The 12446-nt window shown below is 45.3% G+C and overlaps 1 protein-coding gene across 1 annotated transcript in view; it reads right to left on the reverse strand.

Annotated features, from left to right (window-relative positions):
- The window catches only part of txndc16 (thioredoxin domain containing 16), a 183183-nt gene that overhangs the window by 24447 nt on the left and 146290 nt on the right, over positions 1–12446 (reverse strand). The window contains exons 17-18 of the mRNA XM_038778837.1: positions 10381–10519; positions 1509–1672 (exon numbers count right to left, since the gene is read on the reverse strand). Coding sequence (XP_038634765.1) covers positions 1509–1672; positions 10381–10519 — 303 coding nt within the window. The remainder of the gene's footprint in view (positions 1–1508; positions 1673–10380; positions 10520–12446) is intronic.

Consider the following 12446-nt stretch of genomic DNA (forward strand, 5'->3'; position numbering starts at 1 on the left):
TTTTTGCACATTTTTGAATGTATTATGGACCTTCCTCCAAAGAAAAAGTACCATAATGCATGTTAACATTTACACAATGGTGATCAACATACCTTGGCAGGTCAAAGCCCTATTACAAATTACTGCTTTAAAAACACATCTAATAATAATAATAACCACTTATTGTCACAAGTAGGCTTCAATTAAGTTACTGTGAAAAGCCCCTCGTCTCCACATTCCAGCGTCTGTTTGGGGAGGCCGGTATGGTACATCTATGTTACAATCCAGCATTTACTAGTAATATTTGAAGGTCTGAAAGCATTTTACATTTACCTTCAGAATGTTGCTGACTACTCAGCAGGCTTCCCCCGTGGTCAAGAAATTCTCCAAGGATATCGTAGTTTTCAGGGCACCCGCATCAGCACACAAAAATAGTGTGCGGAAGGAAATATAACTTTCCTGTGGTACTCACAATGGGAACCCTGACCTTGTCACTCAAAGCCTTCCCAACCCGCAATATATATTTTAAATTCATTTACGGGATGTGGGGGTTGCTGGCTAGGCCGGCATTTACTGCCCATCCCTAGCTGCCCTTCAGAAGGTGGTGGTGAGTTGCCTTCTTGAACCGCTGCCGTCCTTGAGCTGTGCTATGAGGGAGGGAGTTCCAGGACGTTGCCCCAGTGACAGTGAAGGAGCGGTGATATATTTCCAAGTCAGGGTGGTGAGTGCCTTGGAGGGGAACCGCCAGGTTGTGGGGCTCCCAGGTATCTGCTGCTCTTGTCCTAGATGGTAGTGATCGTGGGTTTCGAAGGTGTTGACTAAGGAACCTTGGTGAGTTACTGCAGTGCATCTTGTAGATGGTACACACGGCTGCCACTGTTCGTCGGTGGTAGAGGATTTGAATGTTTGTGGAAGGGGGAGCAATAAAGCGGGGCTGCTTTGTCCTGCATGGTGTCAAGCTTCTTGAGTTTTGTTGGAACTGCACTCATCCAGGCAAGTGGAGAGTATTCCATTATACACCTGACTTCTGCTTGTAGATGGTGGGCAGGCTTTCGGGGATCAGGTGGTGAGTTACTTGCCGTAGCATTCCTAGCCTTTGACCTGCCCTGGTAGCCACAGTATTAATTTGTTGAGTTCAGTTCAGTTTCTAATCAATGGTAACCCCCAGGATGTTGATTGTGGGGGATTCAGCGATGGTAATGCCATTGAATGTCAACGGGCGGTGGTTAGATCTTCTCTTGTAGGAAATGGTCATTGCCTGGCACCTGTGCGGCACGGAAACGATATAGTGTTGGGAAGGCAGAGGAAAATTGATTTTCCAACAAATAAAAAACAAATTTTAGCATTTCGCAAACAAATTCATACCTCCATTGGGAGATGAAGATCCAGCCCTTACAGTCAGAATAGGGAAACCATTCCTGTTTCACTTAATTTTTTAGTGGATTTTAAAGTTAAAAAATTTAGCATTTTATCAACACCAATGAACATGCTGATCCTGTTAGATTGCTGCTAAAGAAAATGTGACTCACAGGTCAATCCAGCATGTGGCATAATTCTGCGTGCTTAATTTGGTAAATTCTGTGAGTTCTTCTCTCGCTTTCATGGTCTTGGTGTCATCATTATCAATAAACAGAATGAGTAATGGCTTCAGAGGATGGAAGTAAGATGGGAAATTTTCCACTGTGACTTCAGGCTGATGTTCAAAAACAGAAAGTCGTAAAGAGCATTTTAGTTTCTTCAGTTGTCAAGAAATTGTGACATTTAGAATAGACAAAAAACAATTCCAAAGTACAATACAGTAGTCCACGACATGAAATTATTATTTTTTTAATTTCCACATCGGTTTTCTATTTGCAATTAAATACATTCAACATTTTCAAATTTAATGGCACCATCAAAGTACAAATATGAAACCTAATGGAATGTGTAAATTTACCACACATTCAATGGGATATGTTTTAGCTCCCTTTGCTCAGCAGAAATTGAGCAGTAACAGGGTTAAAACAAAGGTGGCGGAGTTAATTTCCTTTTCCCACTTTACTGTCACTTTTCCTGGGTCATTCTGCTGCATGATATACATAGCTCTCTGATGTTATTTTAACTGCCTCCCGGAAGCAGCATTCACTATAGATGCTCCGCCCAGTAAAACCGGAGCTAATGGCGCGAAAGCAGAAGAGATTGTAGGTGATATTCCAATATGGATTCAATAGATAAGAATGGCACCAGGCAAGTGCAGGCCCACACAGCTGGAGGATAGTGAAGAGGATTGGCGTGGTAAACCATATCAAAGGCTGCAGAGAGGTACTTTGTATTGTCAGTAAACCTTCCATTTCCTTCTCCAAAGTCATTAATATACATTGTAAATGGCTGAGGCCCAAGAACTGATCCTTGCATTACCTTCTTAGTTACAGTCTGCCAACCTATAAATGTCCTATTTATTCCATTTGTATTTTACTCTCAATTCCTTCCTCCCGCAGTTTCTGTTTTCCTCTCTCTCACACTCTCTCAGCCTCTCCTCAGGATAGTGTGAATTTTCAGATTATTTTCTTTAGCCCTGATGCCACCATCCTCACCAACAATGAAGGAATGTTTCTGGAAAGTGCAGAAACCAGCAGAGCTCAGACAACTCTGTTAGTCTTCAAGGCACCATAGCTGTTAGGAGAATATATCTTCCCATGACTCCCTACCCGCTACACTACATCACCAACCCCTTACACTGCTTAATACATCATCACTCCCATCACGCACCCCTCAGCAGGCCCGGACACTCAGAACTCACACACAAAGGAGGTCAGGAAATGTATCAAAGAAAAAGAGAGATCCTATAAAGTGGCCAAAAGCACTGGGAAATCAGAAGATTGGGAAGGCTACAAAAACAAACAGAGGTTAACAAAGAGACAAATAAGGAAGGAGAGGATCAAATATGAAGGCAGGCTAGCCAGTAATATAAGAAATGATAGTAAAAGTTTCTTTCAATACATAAGAAACAAACGACAGGCCAAAGTAGACATTGGGCCAATTCAAACTGATTCCGGAAGGCTAGTGATGGGAGACGAGGAAATGGCTGGAGAACTTAATAAGTACTTTGCGTCTGTCTTCACAGTGGAAGACATGAGTAATATCCCAAAAATTATAGAGGGTCAGGGGGCTGAGTTGAGTATGGTTGCCATTACAAAAGAGATGGTGCTAAGAAAGCTAAAAGGTCTTAAAATTGACAAATCTCCTGGCCCCGATGGGCTACACCCTAGAGTTCTGAGAGAGGTGGCTGAAGAAATAGCGGAAGCGTTGGTTGAGATCTTTCAAAAATCACTGGAGTCAGGGAAAGTCCCGGACGATTGGAAGATCGCTGTTGTAACCCCCTTGTTCAAGAAAGGATCAAGACAAAAGATGGAAAATTATAGGCCAATTAGCCTAACCTCGGTTGTTGGTAAAATTCTAGAATCGATCGTTAAGGATGAGATTTCTAAATTCTTGGAAGAGCAGGGTCGGATTAGAACAAGTCAACATGGATTTAGTAAGGGGAGGTCGTGCCTGACGAACCTGTTAGAATTCTTTGAGGACGACAGGTAGCGGGGTTCCCCGCGCTCCCCGACAGGGGGGTGAGTGATAGGGTGCTATCAGGGGTCTGGGTCGGGGAGGGGAAGATCTCGGACATCTATAAGATTATGCAGGAGGTGGAGGAGGTACCAGTAGAGGAGCTGAAAGATAAGTGGGAGTTAGAGCTGGGGGAACAGATAGAGGACGGGACATGGGCAGACGCCCTGGAGAGGGTTAACTCGTCGTCGTCATGTGCGCGACTAAGTCTCATTCAATTTAAGGTACTGCATAGAGCCCACATGACGGGGACAAGGATGAGTCGGTTTTTCGGGGGTGAAGACAGGTGTATTAGATGTTCGGGAAGCCCTGCGAATCATGCACATATGTTTTGGGCATGTCCGGCACTGGAGGAGTTCTGGAAGGGGGTGGCAGGGACGGTGTCGAGAGTGGTGGGGTCCAGGGTCAAGCCAGGATGGGGACTTGCGATCTTCGGGGTTGGGGTGGAACCGGGGGTACAGGAGGCGAGGGAGGCTGGAATATTAGCCTTGGCGTCCTTGGTGGCTCGGAGGAGGATCCTGATTCAGTGGAGGGACGAAAGGCCTCCGAGTGTTAACACCTGGTTAAACGACATGGCAAACTTTATCCAATTGGAAAGGATCAAATTCGCCCTGAGAGGGTCGGTGCAGGGGTTTTCCAGGCGATGGCAACCCTTCCTAGACCTCTTGGATCAGAGATAGAAACTGAGGCCATGACAGCAGCAACCCGGGAGGGGAGGGGGGGGGGGGGGGGGGGGGGGGGGGGGGGGGGGGGGGGGGGGGGGGGGAAAACGACGAAGGAAGTACGGTAGCGGCGGTGGCACGGGCAAGGCCTGCCCGAGGACGCTGCTAGAAATGATAAGTTGGTCTGACTGTCGGTTCGCCGGCGGGGGGGGGGGGGGGGGGGGGATGCGCGGGTAGGGGGGGGGGGGGATTCTTTTTCTTTTTCTTGTTAAGTAGGGGGGTTTGACTTTGTTTTGTTATAATTTAAATGTAAATGTAGGGGGGGTTAAAATGTTTGTATTTTGAAAAATTCAATAAAAATTATTTAAAAAAAAAAAAAAAGAATTCTTTGAGGAGGTGACAAGTAGGTTAGACCAGGGAAACCCAGTGGACGTGGTCTATCTGGATTTCCAAAAGGCCTTTGATAAGGTGCCACACAGGAGGCTGCTGAGTAAGGTGAGGGCCCATGGTGTTCGAGGTGAGCTACTGGCATGGGTTGAGGATTGGCTGTCTGACAGAAGGCAGAGAGTTGGGATAAAAGGTTCTTTTTCGGAATGGCAGCTGGTGACCAGCGGTGTCCCACAGGGTTCAGTGTTGGGGCCGCAGCTGTTCACCATATATATTAATGATCTGGATGAAGGGACTGGGGGCATTCTAGCGAAGTTTGCCGATGATACGAAGTTAGGTGGTCAGGCAGGTAGTGCTGAGGAAGTGGGGAGGCTGCAGAAGGATCTAGACAGTTTGGGAGAGTGGTGCAGGAAATGGCTGATGCAATTCAACGTGAGAAAATGTGAGGTCTTGCACTTTGGAAAAAAGAATCCAAGCATAGACTACTTTCTAAACGGTGAGAAAATTCATAATGCCAAAGTACAAAGGGATCTGGGAGTGCTAGTCGAGGATTCCCTAAAGGTAACATGCAGGTTGAATCTGTGATTAAGAAAGCGAATGCAATGTTGTCATTTATCTCAAGAGGGTTGGAATATAAAAGCAGCGATGTGCTACTGAGCCTTTATAAGGCTCTGGTTAGGCCCCATTTGGAGTACTGTGTCCAGTTTTGGGCCCCACATCTCAGGAAGGACATACTGGCACTGGAGCGTGTCCAGCGGAGATTCACATGGATGATCCCTGGAATGGCGGGTCTAACATATGATGAACGGCTGAGGATCCTGGGATTGTATTCATTGGAGTTTAGAAGGTTAAGGGGAGATCTAATAGAAACTTACAAGATAATACATGGCTTAGAAAGGGTGGATGTAAAGAAACTGTTTCCGTTAGGCGAGGAGACGAGGACCCGTGGGCACAGCCTTAGAATTAGAGGGGGTAAATTCAGAACAGAAATGCGGAGACATTTCTTCAGCCAGAGAGTGGTGGGCCTGTGGAATTCATTGCCGCAGAGTGCAGTGGAGGCCGGGACGCTAAATGGCTTCAAGGCAAAGATAGATAAATTCTTGATGTCGCGAGGAATTAAGGGCTACGGGGAGAATGCTGGTAGGTGGAGTTGAAATGCCCATCAGCCATGATTGAATGGCGGAGTGGACTCGATGGGCCGAATGGTCTTACTTCCACTCCTATGTCTTATGGTCTTATAATAGGCAGTTACTCCACCTCACCCTCAGGCACATCCCCGTGGTTCCAGCCTCACATCAAACTCCCTCTGCATCCACGTACCCCCATTCATTATCATCCAAAAACATTGCAACACCCAATCGTTGACATTCTGACCAGGATTTCACAATCCCTCCAGTGGGATCTTCTAGTCGTGCCAAAATCAATGTCCATTTGCGTTGCTCACTAGCCGCGCCACCGGGGAACCCGCCATGGGGGGGGGGGGGGGGGGTGTCCAATCTTTGACATCCTGTCGACGGCAAGGGGCGCAAAATCCACCCTCTGCTCTGTCTCTCTCTTACAGAAAAAAAAAACAGGGCATAGTGGTCGACAATAGAAGGGAGTGGAACAGAATTGGTGAAGGGCAAAGATGCCTGCATCTCCACTCCACGATTGATGGTTCTTCACAACATCAAGCTGATTGTGACAGAATAAATGACGTCTGACATTACTGAACACATTGAGGAGAATGGTATTATCCTACCTTATACCCCGTCTGAACTCACAGCTCACTCATCCTGATATCTGGCGTGATGAACTATGTTGCATGATAAGCTGCTGTTGATGTTGTGGCCATGGACCTCTTGCTTTTCACCCCATCCCCTTCCCCTCACTCTAATCTTCCCCTTTTGAGTTGTTGCTTTCAGACATGGAAGAACTTCTCCATTCCAGTGACAGCACAATCAGGAGGTGCACTTGCGAAGAGGCAGTCACGTGATCTGACATTTTCAGCCACCAGCTCAGATACTGGCGATTAGAGGTTAGTGTAGAGTTGGGATCAGCCCATGGTGAATCACTGGGTGCAAGTGGACAGCAGCTAGGCCAAAGGAAAAGGTAGTTTGTGTATCAGTTCGTTGGAAGGTGAGATCGCAGATTAGTTCTGCTACAGGGCACTCAGAGAAGGACCTCAATGAGTGACAAAAAGGAGGATGCAATCGAGATACAGTGGCTGGCCTGCTGGACAGACTCCTGTCACTGTCAAGAGAAAAGTGTCTGGCTCCAAAATGACAAGGGGCATCACACACAGCCTGCCCTTTCCACGGTCACTGCTCCATCTACCTGTCGTTTTGCAGATCCCATACCTGCTGCAGTGTTTTTCTGGTCACGCCACCAAATCTTCTGCCCTCCCTGTAAAGATGCAGCCAGACTCCGTGTCAAATCCACGAGCTGACCACAATAGTTCCAGATAGTTTACAATAGCAGACACTATTCTAAATTTGCTTTCCTACAAGTTGGGTGGCTGGTCCTTTAAATAGTACTGAATCTGAGTCCCTCTCACAGCAGTTATTTAGTGAGTGACAAGTGAATATTTTGAGTGGACCTGTATAGTCCAAGTTTACAAATCAGACAGCAAATCGGCCAACAAGGTTAACTGAATTTTATTGAGGTAGTTTTTCGGCATTATAAACAGTTAGACATCAACAGAAAGAAAACAAAAAAGGCAAAAATGTGCAAACATCCACGTACATTCAATACTTAATCGTAACATACTGCACAAGCCCGCTCCTCTCCCATCGGCACCACCCGCCAATTTATCCCTCCTACTCTACTCTACTCTAACCTCGCCCCCCACCCCTGCTGACGCTCACTCTCCCGCAAAGAAGTCAATGAATGGTTGCCACCTTCGGGCGAACCCCTGTACAGATCCCCTCAAGGCAAACTTAATTTTTTCCATACCCAGAAAACTCGACATGTCGGAAAGCCACAACCCAGTCTTCGGGGGCTTTGAGTCCCTCCATGCCAATAATATTCGTTGCAGGGCTATCAGGGAAGCAAAGGCCAAAACATCGGCCTCTTTCTCACCCTGGACTCCCGGGTCTTCCGAAACCCCAAAAATTGCCACCCCTGGACCCATCGCCACCCTTGTTTTTAACACCCGGGACATGACCCCTGCGAATCCCCCCCTGTACCCCCTAAGCATCGGGCATGCCCAAAACATGTGTACGTGGTTCGCTGGTCCTCCTGCGCACCTAGCGCATTTGTCCTCTACCCCATAGAATTTGCTCATCCGAGCCACCGTCATGTGGGCCCGGTGAACAACCTTAAATTGAATCAGGCCGAGCCTGACACATGTTGCGGTCGAATTCACCCTACTCAGGGCTTCTGCTCACAGCCCGTCCTCCATTTCCCCGCCTAGCTCCTCCTCCCATTTGAGTTTCAGTTTCTCCGTCTGGGACCCTTCCCCCTTCATGAGCACCTTATAAATATCAGAGACTCTACCCTCCCCTCCTTCCCCCCTAGAGACTATTCTGTCTTGCTTTCCCATTGGCGGGAGGCGTGGGAAGGATGGGACCTGTCTACGGACAAAGTCCCGCAACTGTAGGTACCTGAAATAATTTCCCCTTACCAGACCAAATTTCTCCTCCAAGCTCCTCAAACTCGCAAATCTCCCTTCCAGGAACATATCGCCCACCCTCCCCACCCCCGCCCGCCGCCATGCCCGAAACTCCCCATCCATACTCCCGGGGGCAAACCGATGGTTATCGCAGATTGGCGCCCAGACAAACGCCCCCATCTCCCCTACATGCCTCCTCCACTGGCCCCATATCCGCAGGGTCGCCACCATTACCGGGCTGGTGGAGTACCTGGCCGGCGGCAGCGGTAGAGGAGTCGTGACCTGGTCTGCCAAGCTGGAGCCCCTGCACGAAGCCGCCTCCACCCGCTCCCAGATAGACCCCGTACCCACCATCCACTTCCTTATCATAGCGACATTAGCCGCCCAGTAATAGTTAATCAGACTCGGCAATGCCAGCCCTCCCTTGCTGCGGTTCCTCTCAAGCATCGCCTTATTCACCAGCGGAGCTTTTCCCGCCCAGACAAAGCTCATGATCATCTTGTTAACCCTTTTGAAGGACTGTGGGATAAAGTTTGGGAGGCACTGAAAAATGAACAGGAATCTAGGGAGGATTGTCATCTTTACAGTCTGTACCCTCCCTGTCAGCGACAGCGGGAGTGCATAGTTCAGAGGCTTTTGACAGACAAAAAGCAAGTCTACATGGCAACACTTCTCAGCATGGGCCACTCTGCAAATCACATCAGAAGCAACTGGAGGTGCAGAATGCCCACTCACTATTGATCTCAATTTCACACCCAAATTATTTTCAGAACTTGGTGATCCTAAGACACTTAACTAAAGTCAATTGAATAACATTTGCAAACAATGGACAAATGTCACATGATTATGCTTATGAGTAGTGTAGCGAGATTGAACGCCATTTTATAAAGTGTCACATTGTGAGGAAATCTGAAACTGCTGAGACCTCGTTAAGTGGACCAATTAATGTTGAATTGCGTTGCCGGCCCCGCTGGGCCAAGCGCCTGGAAGCTCGCGGCAGGTCCTGCTTGCTATAACACTCAGAAACCTTTCCGGAGAATCGTGTTTCTATTCTGCTGAGTGTTTACGACAGGAAAAGTAAACAAGAGCTTGAGGAAAGAAAGACTTGTTGCTTAGCAACCAGGGGCCACTTTTAGGTAAAATAAACTTTTTCAGTTTAGTTATAACTAGAGGCCAGAGGAGAAGAAGCTTATCAGTGAGACAGGGGACATCTCTTACAGCTTTGCAAGAAATAAAGCCATATAATGGAGTACGATGAAACAAAGCAAGTGCCAGATATCTATGGGACAGCTAGTTAAGATAATTAGAAAAATTGGGAAGTTTCCAAGAAGTCAGAAGTTAAAGGAATCATTGGAACAGCTGAGAGAAAGCCTTGTTTGAAAGGATAGTTGGAAAACCTGGAGTTGGAGCATTGATATAAACAGTTGATAGAAAGCTTTGGTTGAAAGAATATTTTAAAGGTTGTCTTTTTATAGCGGAATTTGGAAACACCTGTGTGGCAATCATCTGGGGAAATTTGAGGAGGAATCCATAGATCGATTGAGTGGCATCTGCCACTTGGTTTCAGAATGTGGTGTTGTCTGCCTACTGTTTGCTGTTGGGTTACAGGGACTGTGTGTTTACTGAGAACATAATGGCATAAGATATATTTTATAACCCATGTTATCTGTGAAATCTGTGTTCATTTGTGAAGATAAGTGGGAGTGAATTAGGATTGTATTATAGTCACACTTTGTATGTTTAATATTTTTTGTTTTTGTTAAAATTATGGTATTTTGAGCCAAGGATCTATTCTGGGATCCTCCAGTCCAGTCAAAGCATCAACTGAGATTGTAACATTTATGCATCCATTTACTGTTCGTGGAGCCTTGTTGTCCTTCTCTACATAACAATGACTGCATAGCACAGTGATAATAAAGCACCTTTGAGATATCCTGAGACATTAAATTATTGTATTTTTATCCTTGCTCCACAACCTTTTGACTTGAAACCAAGAATGTACCAGCTGAACCAAAACAGCTCTTCAATTTAATGATAAATGTTAATTATCAGGAATTAATAATTCAATTTGAATATAAAAGTGTATATTGCATACATATTGAAAGCATTAGCAATGAGAATATCAGAAGTGATGTTAATCTGTTTAAATGTTGGCAAAATACTTACAAACTTTTCCAACATGGCACTCTTAACTGCAGATACGATGTCTTCTGTGCTCGAACTATCAAGGTGAATATTTTCCACGTGTGATTCTTTATTCCTAACGAATACCAGAGCAGGTAAAGCCACACCAAACTTTTGAGAGCTGCATGAAAATACAACATTTGAAATGATGGTTTAAAACAAAGAACCACTTGTTAACCACATGTAACAAATTGAAAAAAATAACTTCTCCTATTTTAACTTCAAAATTAAATTAAATAGAATATTTCTGAAAGAATTCAGATTCTAGTTTGCATTTTACACATTTATGTGATACGTCACTTTTTGAGAATGTATTCGTGTATTGCAGAAATCATACAATCCTATAGCGCACTTTCTTGTAAGCTACAGAACAAAAATATGTTTTATGACACTGCTTGAACAGAATCCATAAAAACATTGTTGTAGAGCTTGCTACGCTATATAGGTAAATCATTGGCCATGTTTCAAAACAATCACATAACATTACATCTTTATTTTGAACATAACATACTGCTTCTTCAGAAGTGCAGGCGACAGGATAAATCATTGAATTTGCATTTCATGGAGATATTTGCATATTTGATTTTTAAGGAGATATTTGCAGATTATAGCACAATATTCTGTGGTACTGCCATGCTGTGCCAAACAACAACGTAAAGGGACGCACACACGCACACAGACACGCACATGTAAATGTAATAGAGTAGGGATAGTGGGAAGATTTCAACTTCCTCAACATTAACTGGGGTAGGCATAGTGTAAAAGGTTTAGAGGGAGCAGAATCCTTAAAATGCATCAAAGAGAACTTTTTAAGCCAATATGCAGAAGGTCGTACAGGACGGGGGGGGGAGGGGGTCCTGGACTTAATTTTAGGTAAAAAAGCTGAGCAAGTGGTTGAATTAACAGCGGGGAACATTTTTCAGGCAGTGATCATAACTGTTAGATTCAGGATTGTTATGGAAAAGGACATCGATGGGCCTGAGATCAAAGTTCTAAACTGGGGGAAGGCCTATTTTAATAAGATCAGATATGATTTGGCCAGAGTGGACTGGGAGCCGAGACTTTTAGGTAAATCTGTGACAGAACAGTGGGATGCATTCAAGAATGAAATAGGGAGAGTACAAAGTCAGCATGTTCCAATCAAGAAAAAGGGGGAGATCAACAAATCCAATGAACGCTGGATGTAGAGGGATATACAGCATTGGTCAAGGAGAAAAAGGGAGACTTATGGCAGATATCGAGGGCTAAAACAGCAAAAGCCCTAGAGGTGTATAGAATGTTCAAAAGGGAACTTGAAAAAGAAATTAGGAGAGCAGAAAAGGGACATGAAAGGATGCTGGCAGGAATTATAAAGGAAAATCCTAAATTGTTTTACAAGTACACTAAGGGTAAAAGGATAACCAGGGAAAGAGTACTGCCCGTTAAGGACCACTGTGGTAATTTGTGCGTGGAGCCGGAGGACGTAGGTAGGGTTCTAAATGAATACTTTATGTCAGTGTTCACTCATAAGACTGATGGTGTGGGTATAGAAATCAAGGAAACGGACTGTAATAAAATTAAAGAGATTAACACAGACAGAGGGGACGTTCTGAGTGGTCTGGCAGGCTTAAAGGTGGATAAATATCCAGGGCCAGATGAAATGTATCCCAAGCTGTTGAGTGAGGCAAGGGCAGAAATAGCAGGGGGGCTGGTAATAACTTTCAATTCCGCTCTGGCCACAGGCGAAGTGCTGGAGGACTGGAGGATAGCCAATGTGGTGACATTATTCAAGAAGGGAGGAAGGGATAAACCAGGAAACTACAGGCCAGTCAGTGTAACCTCAGTAGTGGGGAAATTATTGGATACAATTCTGAGTCAGAATTAATCTGCATTTGGAGAGGCAGGGATTAATCAAAAACAATCAGCATGGTTTTGTTCAGGGGCGGTCATGTCTGACCAACTTGATTGAATTTTTCAAAAGAAGTGTGTAAATGAGGGCAATGCATGTGAAAAGTCTATTTGGACTTCAGCAAGGCTTTTGATAAGATCCCACATGGGAAACTAATAGC

The sequence above is a fragment of the Scyliorhinus canicula genome, chromosome 2 (genome assembly GCF_902713615.1).
Source record: "Scyliorhinus canicula chromosome 2, sScyCan1.1, whole genome shotgun sequence".
Classification (NCBI taxonomy): domain Eukaryota; kingdom Metazoa; phylum Chordata; class Chondrichthyes; order Carcharhiniformes; family Scyliorhinidae; genus Scyliorhinus; species Scyliorhinus canicula.